Source organism: Protopterus annectens, chromosome 8.part0 (assembly GCF_019279795.1).
Source record: "Protopterus annectens isolate FY-2018-M chromosome 8.part0, PAN1.0, whole genome shotgun sequence".
NCBI lineage: Eukaryota > Metazoa > Chordata > Ceratodontiformes > Protopteridae > Protopterus > Protopterus annectens.
The window spans coordinates 1,568,841,683-1,568,860,508 of NC_056741.1; the positions used below are offsets into that span (position 1 = coordinate 1,568,841,683).

The following is an 18,826-nucleotide window of genomic DNA, read 5'->3' on the forward strand; positions in this document are numbered from 1 at the left end:
TGTGTTCGCATACATGGCTCTAGTGCTGGTTTGGCTAAAGACATTTCTCTTGTTTCAGAGAATGATGAGGAATCTGATGAGGGCAGTGGTAATTTTCTAGTCGACACTGAGTCCATTCACTCATGATTCTTCAGAAGGTGAACCTGAGTATAAGTCCAAACAAGTGTTCACCTTTCCTCAGATGATTGGTAACATTAGTGATGTTTTTGCTTGGGTGCAGTCAGGAACTATCCCAGAGCTAGGCAGAGTATATGACCTTATAGAGGATGAGATGCACAACACTCTGTCTATTCCCCCTCCCTTACTGGCCCTGGAACAAAGCTGGCTGCAGAACCCCAGTATCTATTCCAGCAGTCCCTTAAAAGGGCCCAGAGAAAATAAAGGGTTTCATTGGATATGACAGGTCTCTTTTCTCATTTGACTGTTGACCCAGCTACGGTCTTCTGAGCTGTCTGCTTAAATAAAATGTCTTTGGCATCATCTAATCCAATACCCTCTGATAAAGAGGGAAAATGGTATGATCTTTAAGGCAAAATAATATCTCTTTCTAGTAATTTAGCCTTTAGAATGTTAAATTATCAAGGCTATATATATAAATTTATTTTACAGTGTGCATACAGTTTGGATGACTTTGCTGCATCCTTACGTATAGAGGAAAAGTCTTACATGAATGAAATTGTTTCTAATTTGGCTCAGATTCTGGAACATGCGTTTAGAGATGTACTTGAATGGGCAGATACAGTCTTGAGAAATGCTGCTTCTTCTGTTGTATTAAGATGGTATGCTTTGTTACGGAACCAGAAAATACCAAATTATTTAAAAGCCAAAACTGAATACACCTTTAAGTTCTGAATTGGTGTTTGGGCCCTCTGTTACACAAATTAAAAAAACAGTGGGATGCTAGAGTCAAATTAATGCATGGGGTATCTGTTATTCTTCATGTAGACAAGTTCTTCCCAAGCAAGGTTTCTTCCTTCAAGGGACAGAACAAACAAAAAATCCCAGTCAAATAAACATCAGTTGTCCAAAATAAAATGGCAGGAACATAATGCTTTGAAATCAAACAAGAAGGGTTGCTTTCTGTAAAAGAGTCAACCCCCTGCAAAGGAATGACAGTGTCAAGTCTCAGGGCACTTCTGCAACCCCCTCCCCAAACCCTTCCCTTTCTTTCTCCTTCTTCCAGGCTCTCTCTCTGTCTCAACCCTGCAGTCTGGCCACAAGTAGTCTCAGACAAACGGGCTCTGAGAATAATTTGAAGAGGGTATACTTGGCAGTGGATAGAAAATCCTCATGATTTCAGGTGAGTTCTTCCACACCCATCAAGCCAGACAAAGCTGTTTCCCCCAGGGAAGCAGGGATCATAGAACCAGTGCCTGCTATGCACAAAAGCAAAGGGTTTTACTCCAGAATTTATTTGGTACCAAAAAGGGAGCATTCCTGAAGATCTGTCCTAGATTTTGCACTTTGTAATCTCCTTTGTAAAAGTTCTGAAATTCAAAATGCTCACCTTACAGCTGGTCATAGACTTGCTTCCAGACCACTGTTTTATGGTAATTCTAGATCTCAAGGACATTTATCATCGTATTCCTGTTGCTCCCAATTTCAGGAAATTTTCAAGATTTGCTGTATCTGGTTTACATTATTAGTTTTCTGCATCACCCTTTGGGATATCTACTGCACCTCAAATGTCTAGAAAGTATCTGGCCCCACTGACTGACTGTTGTAGAAACCTAGGCATGCGCATGTTTTTCTTATATAGATGACTTAATGAGTTGTGCAGATTCTGTATCCAGGTACTTGGAGTCCTCATACAAAGTCGCATCTCTCCTCTCCCATCTGGGCTTCAAACTGAACCTTCAAAATTCCTTCCTCATGCCCTCTCAATAAATTGTTTTCATTGGATGTTTGATAGGCATTACAATGGTTGGTCTTCCTTCCAGAAGACAGGGTATTTTCTTTGCTTTCTCTCTTCTAGACGTGGTCTCTGCAAGAGAGTTTCTCCTAATTCTAGGCTTGTGGTATCAGTGATCCTTATGATTACACTAACCAGAGTACACACGTGGAAAATCCAATGGTACTCAAAGAACTGTTGGACCCAGCACCTTCATCTGTTGGGTTTCCAGGTACAGGTACTGGTACTGAGATTTCCGAATTAAGAATTACAGTGATTAAAGGATTAACTGTGCCTAAATGTAGGGCTCCCTTTTTCTTTTCAGACCCCAGTTCATTCATTCTACACAGATTCTTCTGATTTTGCATGGGGATCTGTGTCCATGAAAGTTCAATTGCAAGGCTTGTGCGGTCGAAAGTACATGCCGAAGCACATACGTGTAAAAAGAGATGTTTGCTACTTATGGACTCCAGGTCCTTCTGTAGTGGTTACAGGCAACACTACCATGATGTGGCACCTCAATAAGCAAGGGGGAATAAGGTCATATCCTTTTTTCTGGTTGGCAGTGATGGCCTGGGAGTTGGCTATTTGTGCATTCTCTGACTTTTCAGGCCCCATACATTCTGTCAGAGCACAACACTGCAGCAGACAGACTAAGCAGATCCTGGACAGATCCTTACGAGTGGAAACTCCATGTAGAGGTCTTCCAGGACTTGATCCAGATGTGGGCAACACTGAAGTAGATGTGTTAACCCGCTATAAAGACAGACAACTGAAAAAATTATTTCAAGACATCCTTGCAGTCATGCTTGAAAGATAAATGCTGTATCTTCCCAAGGTTGGGAATGTTTCTGCATGTATTTCCACCCCTTCTAATTATTTCCAGGGTACTTCTAAAATTTCAGAAAGCATTACATAAGGTCATTGTAGCAACCCCGTTTTGGCCCACGCAAAGTTGTTCTATCCTGATCCAAAAAACAAGGGAGAAAAGATTCTACATACCCTGGTATGGTGTTATTCTAAATGACATAGCTCGGGTACTACCTTAACAGAACAAAGCCATTTAGGAATGCTGAACAGCTGTTTGTCTCCTATATGGGGGAATAAGAGAAGACAACCCATATGTAAGCAAACTATTCCATGATGGTTGCCCTCTGCTATTCTTTTCTGTTACTTCCACTGTAGTAAATTTCTTCAAGGTTAAGGCTCATTTGACTATGGACTTATTCACTGCATTGGCATGTTGGAAAGGGGTAGAGTCTAGAAATACTCTAGAGAGAGCAACCTGGTCATCTCTTCATACCTTCATAAAGCACTAAAAACTGGATTCCTTTTTTAAGGTCCAGAGCATGTTTTGCTAGGACCACTCTGTAGGTACTCCTGGATCTTTAGTCTTTCACCTCCCAGGTAGAGTAAGCTTGGGAATCTACCCAAAGTGCCATGGAAACAGTAGGAATAATAAACATAGTACAGGTATGCAAGTTCTATGTATGTAGATGTTTGAATTTCTCACTGTCTAAGTTGCAGCACCGACCTGCCAACCCTCAGAATTTGCATAGTTGAGGTGGGTTTCAGCTTCTTTGATTCAGTTATTGATGGATTTGGTTTCTATATGGTACAGTCATTGGCTACATATTTACTCTTGTTAGGTGACTCTGACTTCAGGTACTTTACTCCTTCTCTGTGGAAGTGAAAATTCCTGAACACATACTTCCTGTAACAGCTGAAGGCTTCCCTGCAGGATGTACTCAGCCAATCAGCTGTTATAGGGGGGGGGGGGTCTGAGCTTTAGAAAGCTGCCCAGTGCTAGATTGCCTTGGCAGATAACTCAAAATGCCACTGTGACAGTGAGGAATTTGAACATCTTCTGTTACAGGTAAGAAGGAGAATTGTACTTTCTCTTTTCCAAGCATTTTCCCTTTAAGGGCTTTAGCCTCCATTCTTCAGGCAAGAAAGCTTGAAGCTTTTGACACCCTAAACACTGCTTTTATGCAACTCTCACTAAGCCTCATAGTAATTGAAGTTTGTAGAAGATGCCCTGTAGCTTTGAAAATTGGCCAGCTGGTCATATTCTTGGCAGAATATAACCCATAAAGCTTAGGCTACTGCAACAGTGAACTATTAGAACATCTGCTGTTATGGTTAAGCTCACTTATACAACTGCACTTTTATCATGAATAGTGGTAGACAGGTGCAATGAGTAGTCAGGATGAACGGTCCTGACTAAGACAACTGATTCATTAAAAAAATAAATCTTAGGATATCTGGCGTGAAGAAAGAATGGGCTAGTTGCAACACCTGAGCAAATAGGACCAACTTGTGGTCTTTTATTTTTTTTTGTGTGTGTTTTATTTTATGTAAATAGCCTCTGAGCACTCACTCAAAAATGATGCTTTAAGTTTATACCTTTTGGTTGAACTAAAGGTCTGCAATGAGAGCTGGCCATCCTAAACTTAATTTTCATTGATTTAATATCGTTTTTAGTCATTTGTCTAAGTTAAGGCAACTTAAACTATTATTATTGTGTGTGTGTGTGTGTGTGTGTGTGTGTGTGTGTGTGTGTGTGTGTGTGTGTGTAGATATATATATATATATATATATATATATACACACACACACACACACACACACACACACACACACACTTTTTTTTTTTTTTTTATAGCTACAGTATCTTCATCATATCTTACTTGGCATACATAACTTGAGCAACTGAACACCATGACATTAAATGAGTCATTAGAGGCATTCACTCATTTGTAATATACACATTATCATTTTCAGGATCATGGAGGAACAGGAATCTGCCCCAGCAGGTTTACTATGAAAAGGGCAATCGGACTTCGTTTGAGTTTCATAAGTCCAAACACCCAATTCGACATGAGGAAATAACGAAAAAAAAATGTTGAAATGAACAGCATCGAATGCACTCTTAACATTTGCTGTTGTGAATTTCAACATTTTGAATGCAGATCGTACTATAGTGGGGATCAGGAAATGTACCCTTTCCAAAACTGTAGTGGGATCTCGTAGTTTGTATATATAAGTAGCAGGGGGTGTGGAGGTGCAGCCCCCTACATGGGGTGTGCAGGGGGGCTCACCCCCCTGCAAAAACGTTCTTTGCTGTTGACCAGAAGTGTGATATTTTCGATAAAGTCAACATTTCTGAGATGTTGACTTTTTCGAAATACCTCCTTCAGTCTTTATTTTTTGTTCTGTTATTTGATTTCTGATATTCCGGTTAGGAAATCTGATAACTCGCCCAATGTCAGTGTGAGTTTTTGATAGTAGACCACCCAGCAAGTAGCAGCTACAAGCAAGAGAACCATTCCTAGATGAAATGGCAGTGTATTGCAAAAACACATACATGTGCATATACACACACACACACACACACACACACACACACACACCTTAGAGGATTGCCAGTTCACCTTTTGCTTTGTATTTTATGATGTGGCAGGAAACATACTTTACATTGGAATGAAGCAGACCATCGATGCTTCTCTAGCACTGACAAGTGAATTTACTGATAGAATTCATAAAGAAATATATGCAGTAATTTCTAGCAAAATGCACCACTAGGACGCAACATTTTTTGATGCCTACAAGTATGAGGAAATATTGATGTGTGCTCGCTCACCATTTTGTTATTTTTTATTTACTTTTTTTTTTTTTTAGCAGAACAAGCCAGTAATGCAAGTAACACCTTAGGAAGTACAGTGAGTATACATGAAAGTTTTGCTCTACAGCTAAATTTAATTGACTATTTAAATGATTATCAGCATTGAGTAACCGGATATCATTTTAATAGCATGAGACAGCAAAGGTGAATATGGAACTTGATTTCCTGAATGAAACCTTAAATGATAACATGACAAAGTTGCTGGAGTGCTTAACAGACATACAACGTTTAGAGCATGACATCAGACAGTGGGAGAATCAGAGTGAGGTAAGTACCACATTTTCCACATATTGAGGTATCCATTGACTTTCTAGAATGCTTTTAAAAATAAAATGTTATCTGGAAAGAATAATGACATGAAGCAAATTACGAAATAATAAAATTCATTAGAATGTCAGCACTGAGTGATGTCATTTGGAGAAAGTTGTTAATACTGATGACATCATTAAAATTATGCACAATTTCAGTATACTACCATGGTGGTGCAGCGGTTAGCGTTGCCGTCTCACAGCAAGAGGTTCTCTGGTTTGATTCTCGTCTGGGGTGCCTTCTGTGTGGAGTCTGCATGTCCGTCATGTGGGTTTCCTCTGGGTGCTTCGGTTTCCTCCCAAAGACATGCTGTAGGTGGATTGGACACTCCAAATTGGCCCTAGATGAGAGTGTGTGCGTACATGTGCCTTCTGTGGAAGGTTTGGCACCAGGCTGGCAACTCGGCACTGTAAAACTCCACTGCCAGTCATGAGCAGACAGGTGATCTGCTGTGGCGACCCATAACCAAGAAGAAGAAGACTATTTCAGTATACTAGCTCTGAGTATGTAATGTTAAATGATTAGTATATTTCTACAACACAGTTTCCATATTCCTTGGCTACCTAACACTCATAACCTGTGTATCACTGTCATTAATGTATTTTCTTAACATGGATTCTTACCTGTGCGGCTAAACTTCTGTAACTCAATGCAGATTATCTAAAAGTTAATTTGTGATAAAATAATAAGATGTTTACCTATTGATTACTGTCTGAGTTCAAGTGAGTCTTGTTTTCTGTATGCAGTGACCCAGCTGAAATGCTGTGGCAAGGTCACAAACACAATGTTCACAACCCATATTGGCCACAGCAAGGAAGCCAAAATCGTGTTTCTTGCTGAAGCTGAAAAGCTCTGGCAGTCCCCTTAATTCAATGGAAACAAACACAAAAAAGCTTCTTCCCTTCCACAGCAAAATGCTTTGTTTCAGTAGTTCAATAAAATATCATAATTTATTTCTGAGTTCCAGTGCTGACCTTCTCGGATCCTGCCAATTGCATCCCCTAGCACCTTGTGCCTGGAAAGGGGTCCTGTCTGGTGTTGCGCCATTTTGCATGGTGTCTGAGTGGGAAATATAAACATTGATTAAATAAAAGATGTTTTGTCCATCTAATATTGAACTGTTGTGTGTGTAGGTAGGATTTGCTTTTTTTTAGGAGGAAACCAGCTGACAGACTTTTTCGACTTCAGCAAGAAGTCTGATTTTGGCTTTCTTGCTGAGTGAGTATATGTAATTGTAGCCGATGTGGACTGGTGGTATTTTGTGACCCTACTACAGCATTCTGATACTTCCTTTTGAGAAGGAATGAACAGGAGCACAATAAAGCATCAACATACATTTTTTTGAATATGCAACACAATCTAGAAGATTTAGGATTTTGCTTGGAAATGCTTACATAGATATTTCTAAACCCCAAGTATACTCAGTAGACTAGAGAATTTTTCATTTGGGAACATGTTTTCTGTTAGTGTAATGAGTTGGCAGACTTTAAAGATTCGCTGCAGACTGCTCTGTCAGAGATGCCGGGTGAGCAAATTGGTGTAACCATGGAAATTATTTTTCTAAACTGTGATACAGAATATAAATTGCCTAGACATAGTAAGGCCTTGCTGAGTCTAATTATGGTGGTTGCCAAAAGAAAACAATTACTGGAAAATGGAAATCAAAGTCTAAACTAACTGTACTAGAAGTAGTGACTATAGTGACAGAGATAAAACAACTTGAATTGGGATCTTAGAAAAGGGTACAAGCAAATTACATAGGGAAAATGGGAACTTTGGGAACAATATATACAGGGGAGGAATTAGGTTTAAAAGAAGGCAGGACTTGAATGAGCTGTGTAATTGTTGACTGACTATGACTCTGTAGATTAAAAGGGATGTATAATGTTTGCAGCTAAAATTGTGTCAGTATTGTTTGTGATGTAAAATGCTTGCAGCTAGGATTGTGTCGATATGGTTTATTTTCATTTATATAAATGTATGATTGCCTGTGTCATAAGTGAGAATTTAATAAAGATGTTTCTTGTTTAAAAAAAAAAACATGCATTTTTTTTTTTTTTTGTGCTGCTGTCAGTCAAAGTCAGTCACAGTAACTGTCGACAGAAAAAAATTCCTTCATGGCTGCGGTCATATCCATGCCTATCAAACTCTTAGAGCAAGAAATCTGAACAAAGCCTAAAATAATGGGGGGATAAAAGCCCCAAAATAGGGACATATTTTAAATATTGATTGTATAAACTTAGACAGTTGATAGAATAACAAGATTTGTGTTAGCAGGCATTTTCTGAAGGATATGAAGTCTGAAACCCAAATGTATGCCATTATTTAGTGACTTCAGTCCTCAGTTATTTGCTAGAAAACCACAAATTTTATGAGGAACAAACTAAAAATGTGAGACAAAAATCTGGACAGTTGAGAGATATGTCACATCAAGTTCCTTTTAGCTTTTTATCTGTGTTTGTCTCATGCTGTCCCATATGACTGGTTGCAGACATTTTATATGGACGTGTATCCTTACATAGTATTATCTAATGATGCTCATGATATTGATCACTGCTGCAGTGGCATTAGCTGTATGGATTATATCTTGCTAAGGATATGACAGCCAGCCAGCTTCCAAAGCTTTAAGGCACATTCCATGCACCCACACAGTCAGGCAGCTTGAGATGAGCTGAATAAAAGATAAGTTTGTGCACCAAGCCCTGCCTCCCAAGAGTACACTCCTCTGAGAATTTTAAGGATCGACATTTAGCTTGTGCTGTTCCTTTGCTGGGCAGATAAGTTCCTTTTAGGGGTCAAAATTAAAAAAAAAACTTCTGCTTAATAATTTTGCTTGTTATGTATACTTTCCTGCTCATGAAAGTTATTTTAAAGCTAGGAGTCTGTGTTTTAATGGACTATAATGAGACTACTGTACTTTTAAACAGAAGTACTCTTTTTTTTTTTTCCCCTACAGTTTAAAAGTTGTTTAAAGTAACTGAAAGAATTTTTTTCATGTGGCAGCAAAGGTGTTTATCTTACTTCGTGGGGCTGGCATAGTGTCTTAAAGGGCTTTTTACTGTTTTTGTCTAGGGGAAAAAAGTGAATTTTTAAATAGTATTTGTTTTTTTTTTGTTTGTTTTTTTGGCATCTGCTGCTTGTTTAATTAAGGAAATGTCACGCTTCTTGTGTCCATTAAGAAGACGTTCAGGCTTGGCTGTTCGTTTAAGTAGTTTATTCTATACAAATACATCAGGATCAATAGCAGGAGCATTTAACTTGAACTATCTAACTGACTGACCACATACTTGCATGCTCACACTCTGGCTGCTCACTCAAAATGTCCCTCTTGCTTGCATGTGCCCTGTACTTATATGCACTGTGGACTCACTGGAAAGCTTCTTAAAGGTATATCACACACTCTGATCTACATCCTCGCTCTTTACTGAGCTGTCTCATATAAACAGTGACATTTCAATAGACATGCAATTATACAGACAGCAATAAAGAAAAACAGCAGTCATGTCCAGGTTGCCATGTATCTGGAAGTAGGTTTCAAGATGCAACCTGATCGTGTGACATCACAGTTAGGACTGGGTTAAGCAGCAGGGACAGTCACTGGGGAATGTTATGCTTGAGGGAGTCTCAGGGATTTTCTCAGTAATGGGGATTGCTGATGGAATGTCCTTTGGAACAGGAACATTGGATAAGTCACTCTGAGAACTAGAGTCTTTGTCACAAGCAAGATAGTGTAACACTGGTTCGGGTACCAGTAACAAATGCTTCCGATTTTGTCTGAATTCCATTCCTTGTGATTCCACAATGTATAATCTCGGCTGTTGACAAAATTATTCACAAACTCAATGTGGTCAAAACCTTTTGACGTCTGCATCCTCACTGTCTCCCCTTTTTTCAATGAACTGAGTGATTTGCTGGTTTTATCATAGTAAGACTTCTGGGGGAAATGCTTTTTCAACAGTTGGACCATTACTGCTTTGTTGCTCTTAGCGTTTGGAACCAATAAATTACTGCTGATTGGTAGTTTGGTTCTAGTTTGTCTCGACATACGTCTCTGGGCAGGTGAACCAAGATGTTTATCACGAGGAATGATGTGAGAGTGTTCAATCTCGCCTTTGTTTTTACACATGGGTTCGGAGCCGATCCTCGGCTCCGTGCCGGCCGACTGCAAGCTCTGCATCGAGAAGAAGCTCGAGGACATCTAATACCCACAATCCCCCTCTGCCTTTACCCCAGATCTAGTTTGCCGCTGCTGCATACGCATCGCTGGAGGCTAGCTCGAGGCTTTTTACAGATAAGATTTATCTATTCTGGTTAAATTTTTCAGAAACTTCTTTAAAATCTAGTCTTTAAAGTTAGAGTACGGTGTGTGAGTGGATTAGAATTCTCGGTACCTTAGATTAGTTTAACTTAGTTAACTATCTGGTATAGAGTGTTTCGGGGCCTACCACCCCTACTTGGATCACTTTTTGACTAAAAATTTGTTGTAGTCTTGCTTTTCTTAAGCAAGTGACAATCGGACTTTCAAATACCGGTTTTGACATTGTTACTGGATTGACTTACTGGACTGGACTGTCTCTTTCTCTTGTTATTATGTCTGAGAAAATAAAATCTGGCTTCAAACTTTGTCAGTGTGGCCAAAAGATGTCGGTCACAGACAACCACAGTTCCTGTGTCTACTGTCTTGGCCCTCTCCACTTACAAGAGGACTGTTCTATTTGTCACTCTTTTAGTGGGAGGGTCATGACAGATAGGCGCAGGAAACTGATGGATAGAGGATTGTTGAAACCCTCTTTCCAGGAGGCTCTGGATGCTTCAGACCAGGCATCCAAGTCTTGAAGTCGGGCGTCAGAGCCAAAGTCATCGGCTCCGAGCTCTTCGGGTCTAGTTAGATCACCGGTTCCACAGACTTCGGGGCCGAGTGTTCAACTGTTGGCAGTTTCCGAGCCTCGAGTCTTGGAACCGGTGACGGAGCTCCCTCCACTTTTTCTTTTAAAAAATACAGTATTTAAATTGATTTAAACTGTGTATGAAGGAGTGTTGAAGGAATTTTTAACTGGTTATTCTGCTCTTCAGTTATTCCCACCCACCCTGTTTTTGTTTTGGTGTTAATCTTAGTGGCATTGAAACTGCCCGCCCCTCAGCCTGCCTCTGGGCCCATCTCATTTGCTCACTCAACTGAGTGCAGTGAGATCATATTCTGATTTCAGGCACTCCTACTGTGTACAAAGAGAGCATCTGGGAAATAGAAAAAAAAAAAATTAAGCTTATTTCCTGCCTTTCTTGTTAAGTGGTACAGACTATTTGTAGGCTTCTGAGCACCCAAGCCCTTCTGTGTTTGAGGGAAGCCTTCTAGCTTGTTTTTTTTTTCTTGTAACTAGCCAGTTTTCTAGTTTCAGCACTCAAATCTGTTTCTTTGATCTCAGCACTTGTTCAGAAAAAAAAAAAAAAAAAAAAATTTCAACTGCTTTTAATGAACATGTGTTTTACCTACTTCTTTTACTTTTGCATCATCTTAAAATACTCAATTGTATTTATTACTGCTTGGTGTAACTCATTCTAAGCCTTTTGGTTTAAACACTTGGGCTTAGGACCAGTTAGTTGTTTTGCACTGAGAGGTTTGTGGTCTGCACTGTTGTGGCAGAACAGGTAGCTTACATCCTTCTAGGTTGAGAACTGCTGATTGAGGGCTCAGTGTCTGTTATTCTAAAAGTGTATTAATTCTGGTTTAAGCACTTGGGCTTTCAAGCCAGTTATTTTACATTAAGAGGGTTCGTGGTCTGCACTCTTGTGGGAGGAGAGGCTGGACTCTGCCCTTCTGAGCTGGGAATTTCTGGTTAAAGGCTTATAGTGCATGCATATCTGAACTGTTTCTTACTGAAGTTGGTGCGCCTTGTTTGCTGTGGCATAGACTGGATTCGGGCCTGCTGGATCTAGCTTTGTTTGTGTAACTTGAGCACTAATCCAGACATTCTCTAAAGTATTCAATGGTATTTATTACTGCTTGGTTGTAACTTGATTAAAGTGTAGCTATCATTCAAGTCTTTTGGATTAAGCACTTGGGCTTCAGACCAGTTGTTTTACATTAGGAAGGTTTGTGGCAAGCACTGTGGTGGCAGGACAGGTAGCTTTCATCCTTCTAAGTTGGGAACTGCTGATTGAGAGCCCAGTGTCCAAGTGTATTAGTTCTGGTTTAGGCACTTGGGCTTCAGGCCAGTTATTTTACATTAAGAAGGTTCGTGGACTGCACTCTTGTGGGAGAAGAGGCTGGACTCTGCCCTTCTGAGCTGGGAATTTTCTGGTTAAAGGTTTATAGTGCCTGAATATTTGAACTGTATCTTACTGAAATTGGTTCACCTTGTTTGCTCTAGCATAGACTAGATCCAGGCCTACTGAATCTAGCTTTGTTTATATACTTGTTGTTTGTTTGCTTGTTATTTCCTGGAAGCTAATTCACCTAATACGCAACTTCTCAGCGCTTCTGTGGATCACTAGTGATATCTGCATTGCTTACTGTACTTATTTCCTTGTTTCACTTGAAAGAAAGTTACTGTTTGTCGTTTTTGCATTTAGTTACTTGTATCACATTGCACTCAAGTTACCTGGCACTTGCTCACTAAAGCAATTATATAAGTCAGCACTAAAAATTAAAAGCACTACACCCTCACTCCCCACTGGCCCTTGTTTTCAATTAAGGATTTCCCAATATTATTCTAGCATGTCCAAAGGTCAGTTGTCAATCTCCTCTCCGGTCCAGCTGGTGAATCTGGGAATCTTGAGGCAATGTTATAACTGCCTCATGTACACAGACAACCCTCTCCTCCTCCCACATAACACAAATACTTAGAGATGCAGCTATTTAGCCAAACTGGAGGCTGAGCTCTCTCAACTCAGGACTGGCAAGACCAGACAGGAGGAGAAGGCAACTACACACACCACAAAACCAGCCTCACATAATGCTACCACTCCACTGAATCAAACACATAAACACACAAAGACATACTGAGGCTCTGAGTAAAATTTACCTAAACAGCAGAGGCCTCCAAAGCAGACACCCAAACAACTGCTACCTCAAGACACCCCACAAGCAACACATAAACCACAAAAGCAGTGTGCAAAGCAGTCACAGCCCTTAAGGCCAAATACAACACCAAACATACTTGTCATAGGTGACTCCATAGTCAGACACACTGACGTCCCACTCACCAGGCTGAACAAGGAGAGGGTCACAGTAAGCTGCCTATCGGGCGCTAGAATCCGCCACATAACACAAGCACTCGGGTCACTCCACAGCAAGTACAAATATGACACAGTCATTGTCCATGCTGGTGTGAACGACCTGAGACACCTCCCTGGACTGCATGAAAAGAGACATAGAGGAGCTCTCTGATTATGTAGCCCAGGCAGGTATGACCCTAACCCTGAGCAGTATCCTTCCTTCACCAAGAATGATGCCACAATATAGAGACAAGATGATCAGCTTTAACAATTGGCTTAATGTCTGGTGTCATTCAAAGGGGTCCAGTGTCCGTCTGCCTGGGATGACATGCTTGACAAGCCACGCTGCTTCAAGGGACGGCTTGCACCTGTCACCCCTGGGATTCCGGATATTGGCTAAGGCTCTTGCCACCCCATAGTGCCTTTTTAGGCAAGGCTCAAATTCTAAACCTACCACCCTAGAAAACAAAAATGGGAAGAAATTGAGGGTAATGCTGCTCAATGCCAGAAGTCTAAATCTCAAAATGCACGCACTCGAGGCCCTTCTCAGTATGGAGAACATCGATGTCTGTGCTGTAACTGAAACCTGGTTCAAGGCTCCTGAGAGCACCCCGGCACTATTAGGTTTTACCTCATATCATGCGTTCCGCCCCAAAACCCGGACCACTCCACAAAAGGAGGTGTATCCATATTCATAAAGGATACTCACACCTCCAGGTTGGTGGCAACGCATGAAGCTCGGAAACCATCCAGGTGCAACTAACAATAGGCAAAACTGCTCTACAAATTGTAGCATGCTACAGGCCACCCTCTCAAACTCAGGAACCCCACACAGCCTTCCTGAAGACACTGGAGGGTATAAATGTATCTCCAAACACCATCATATTGGGTGACTTCAACTACCCGAATATAGACTGGGAACATTACTCAAGCCCTAACTTTCTAGCCCAACGGTTCCTGGAGTTCATAAATTCAAATGCCATGGAACAGCTAGTCACTGTTCCCACGAGAGGAGAAAATATACTAGATCTCATTGTCACAAACATGGGGACAAAATGCTCCACACCGAAGTATATCCCTCATTGGTGAGATCTGATCATAAACTAATCTCACTGGAAATCCACATCCCACCCCACCCCAAACAAAAAGACCATAGTGAAGAACTCTCTAAAGCAAACTTCACACTACTCAAGACTGGTGTGGTATCCTTCAAGGCCCCTGAGTCAGAGGAAACCACAACCCAAGCTGAAGCCCTTACAAATGCCTTCTATGAACACCTCCAGGACTGCATGGATCAGGCAATCCCAAATAAAACCAAGACTCTTTCCACAAAGGGCAAACGTCCAGTCTGGTGGACCCCAGCCATTAACAAACTTTACAATAAGAGGAGAAAGCTATTACATGATAGAACAAAATCCATAAAAGGGAAGTCACCCCTGATCATTATTAGTAAAAAAATACGAGCACTCATAAAATCAACTAAGGCCAATTTTTGAGAGAAAAATTGCCATGGATTCAAAGGACAATCATAAGGCCTTTTTCAGCTATGTTAGGAACCTGGGTGGAAACTCACAGATATGCTCAGAATTAGTCCAAAATGATACAAAATCACTGAACCCACAGACATTGCCAACATACTGGCAGCCAGGTTCAGTGCAAACTTCATACCCCTCTCCCTAAAGGAGAGATAACTATCCCAGCCGAGTGTAGCCTCCCGGACATCTCAAATGCGCAGGTGAAAGCTGCTCTCTCTAAAGCTAAAAACACAGCATCAATGGGACCGGATGGTGTCCCCGGCTGTGTGCTACACGAGCTAAATGAGGAATTAAACCTGCACATAAGGCAGCTGTTTAATCTCAGCCTTACCACAGGATACATGCCCAAGGAGTGGCGTACGGCAACTGTGGTCCCACTCCACAAAGGTGGCGCCTGTACGGACCCTGGTAATTACTGCTCCATAAGCTTAACAAGTCTAGTCTGCAAAGCTATGGAGAGGATCATAATGGAGCTCATAAACAAAGATATAGGGGACTTGCAGACATTGGACCCGACCCAGTTTGGCTTTGTCAAGGGAAGGTCATGCCTTTTGAACTTGGTCGACTTCTTCGAAATAGTCACCAAGGCCATTGATGAGGAAAGGCAGTCCATACAGCCTACCTTGACCTTGCAAGCTTTCGACACAATACCCCACTCGGGTATTGTAGAAAAACTTACCAGCTTAAATGTAAACCCATATGTCACAAGATGGGTTGCAAACTGGCTTAAGGACAGAACCCACAGGGTTAGAGTTGCTGGCGCTGTGTCAGACTCCAAGCCGGTCACAAGTGGTGTCCCACAGGGCTCGGTCCTTGGCCCCTATTGTTTGGCATCTACTTCTCAGAAGTACAGGCCAACATGGGAGGACTTTGGCTGACAAAGTTTGCAGATGACTGCAAACTGGGCCATAGTGGAAAGTGCATCGACACTGATATCCTTCAGAAGGGACTCACGGAAACAGATAGCTGGTGCCAGAGCCATGGCCTGAAGTTAAACGCCAAAATGTATAGTCATACCCTTCGGGAAAAACAAGGTAACCCCAAGCTACCATATAGGTGGCAATCCACTAAGCACAGAAGAGGTTATCAGGGACCTGGGGACCCAGGTTGACAGTGGCCTTTCTTTGACACTCACATTGCTAAAGTGGTTAGAAAGACCTTCTACATTGCCCACCTGATCATGAAGGGATTCACATCCAGATCTAGTGAGGTCATTGTTCCCTGTACTCTTCACTTATCAGACCAATGATCGAGTACAATGCCCCATTCGGGATGTATCTCACCCGACATCTGCAGCAATTGGAGAGACCCCAAAAGTTCCTCACCAAAAGGATAAAGGGACTCCAAAATCTGTCATATGCTGCCAGATTGAAGAAACTCCAGCTCTATTCAGTCGCATACCGTCTGCTCAGAGGTGACATGTGCCTGACATACAAGGCCATGTCCAACCCGGAATTAATGGACATGCTCTACCTCAAAAAATCCAAATCCACCAAAACCACTAGAGCAAGCGACTTAAACCTTAGCACGGATATAAATAGGACGTGCTGGAGGGATAGATTTATCACTCAGAGACTCCCTATGCTGTGGAATAAAATCCCGGTCCATGTGAGGCAGAGCACCTCGCTGACTCTGTTCAAGAGAAATCTAGACCTGTGGATGGGAGATCGTAGGTTTACCCCGGGAATCATCTCTGGGTCACTGCTGGACAGAGGCACAACAAACTAATGGGCACAGTATTTTTTCATATAAGGGGTGGCGTAAGCCACAATAATTTGGGCTAGGCTTATAAATGCCTTAGGGCAGATAGCCTAGTATAAACCTATGAACCTATGAACCTATGAACCTATGCTGAGGTCGGCTCCGTCTTCGATCCCTTCGACTCGTTCTTCTAGGCCCCTTTCCGACACCGATGTGGACCGTGTGGTGCAGAAACTGATGGAGCATACGGCCCTATCCAAGCTTATCTCGGTCTCCTCTCAGTTGATGTCGAGACTTGAAGGCCTGCCACTATCTCCATCTGTTCCTCCTCCGAGACCTGCCCAGTCTTCGGAGCCGGAAGAAGCTGAACTGATGATTGTGGAGCCCTCGGTGCCAGAACCGTCTTTTTCTCGGTCGGCACCGTTCACCTCGACTCCATCCGATCCGGTATTGGAGTCTCGGGCGAAGATCCGCCTTGGTTCCGGGACCGAGTCGGACCGATGTTTCGTTCCGACGCTCCCTCGGGCCTCGCACGGATCGACTCGGTTCCCTCGGGGTCGGTGCCTTCGGCTCCTGTTTCGGGGATTCTTCCCATTTCTTCGGAACCGGGAGATACCTCGACTCGGGACCCAGGGGCCTTCGACCTCATGAGGAAGGTGTTGTCTACCCAGACAACCACATCAGCAGGTACAGCTTCTCCTCCCCACAAAGGACCGTTATCCTCCTCTGCACCCACGGCCACATCCAAGCGTCGGGCACCAGTGTCTCAGCCACCCCTGGAGGGTGCCCCCTCTTCCTCAGAGGCTTCTTCGGATGCTCCCCACGAAGAAGTCCCTAGGAAAAGACTGTGTAAGAGGAGACACTTGGATTCTCCACAAGAATCCTTGACATCTGATACTGACTTAGATGAGTCAGAAGGGTCCCCTAAGTCACCTTCAGAGGATGTCTCTTTTCTGACATCTTGGAGATCTTAAAACAGAGGTGACTGGCAAGCCCTCCCCTTCTGAGGATGAGTCAGTTTTGCTGAAGGCATTTGGTGCCCGCCTTCCTCCTCCTGGGTCACTCCGCCTTTGATGAGTTAATGGAATTAATTGCTCAAGGGCGTGGAGACTCCTGACACGGTGGAACCAGTCCCTAGGAAGCCAAATAAGTACATTACGGCACCACAGGACAAAGCTTACCTCACCAAAGGAGTTCCAGTAGACGCCATGGTGGTGGCAGCGGCCACGAAAAAGGAGATGTCGGAGTCTTCCTCATCTGTCCATCCGCCTAACAAAGACTCTAGGACCATGGACAGATACGGCAAGCGCATTTTCAGTTCAGCGGCTTTCTCTATGCGTTCCCTGAACTATTTGACTCATTTTACACGTTTACAGAGGGATCTAGTCAAAGAATTGGGAGATACCCTCCAGGGTACTACAGATGCCGCTGTCTCAGATAAAGTTACAGCGCATCTCAACACCCTTTCGTCCATTGTAAACTCGTCCATGAGGCTGATATCCTATGCAGCCGAAGGATCGAGTAGGGCAGCGGCTTCAGCGATTGCTCTTCGTAGGCCATCCTGGATGCGCTTATGTTCGTTTGCAGAAGCCTTCAAGTCTTCCTTTACTAACGCCCCATTTGACGGAGCCACACTTTTTGGCCCTAAAGTAAAGGAGACCCTTACCCGGTGTGAACAGGAGGGAAAGACTCTGTCTGCTGTCGGAGTCCGTTTTCCACCTTCCAGACCGTACCCCAAAGGGCAACGTGGGAAAATGTGGTTTCAAAACCCCAAGGATCTTTCCCAAACACACAGGGTGATGCCCCTCTAGAGGCAGGGGGGGGGCAGAGGTGGAAGACGCCGCCCTGGCGGCAGAGGGGGTCCGCAAACCAAGGTGACAGGGATAATCTCCCTGGCAAACCTTTTCAGCACTCCTGAGAGGAGGCCCGACTGTCCTGCTCTGGAGGCAGTCGGGGTCGCTAGCTTTTTACCCTCTGGCCTGGCAAAACCTTTCTTCACTAAATTAGGTAAAATGCGTTGTTACCTGAGGTTACAAAATCCCATGTCGATCCACCCCCATTCCAAAGAAAACTCCCAGATGTACCACCCCATCTGCGAGACCCAGCAGCTACAGAAATTTCAAAGCTGCTAGAAAAAGAGTCATCCAACCAGTCCCAGCGGACCAAATAGGATTCTGAACTTACTCGAGGGTCTTTTTAGTTCCAAAGAAAACAGGGGACTGGGGGCCGATTCTGCACCTAAGCCATCTCAACACCTTTGTCAAGAAGGAAAAGTTCAATGGTCACGCTTCAATCGATCCTTCCATTCTTACGGAAGGACGACTGGATGTGCTCGATAGATCTGAAGGACGCATACTACCACATCAAAATGGCCAGGGCGTCCAGGGATCATTTGCGCTTCGGCTGGGAGCCAGTCACTATCAGTTTGAGCCCTGCCCTTTGGTCTGACTACAGCCCCCAGGGTCTTCACCAAATGCATGGCAGTGGTAG

At 42.9% G+C, this 18,826-nt stretch overlaps 1 protein-coding gene across 1 annotated transcript in view; it reads left to right on the forward strand.

The window, feature by feature from the left end:
• LOC122808514 overlaps positions 1-18,826 on the forward strand; it is a 1,519,214-nt gene that overhangs the window by 1,456,826 nt on the left and 43,562 nt on the right. Inside the window, exons 19-20 of the mRNA XM_044079469.1 lie at positions 5,573-5,613; positions 5,706-5,843. Of these exons, the coding sequence (XP_043935404.1) occupies positions 5,573-5,613; positions 5,706-5,843 (179 nt within the window). The remainder of the gene's footprint in view (positions 1-5,572; positions 5,614-5,705; positions 5,844-18,826) is intronic.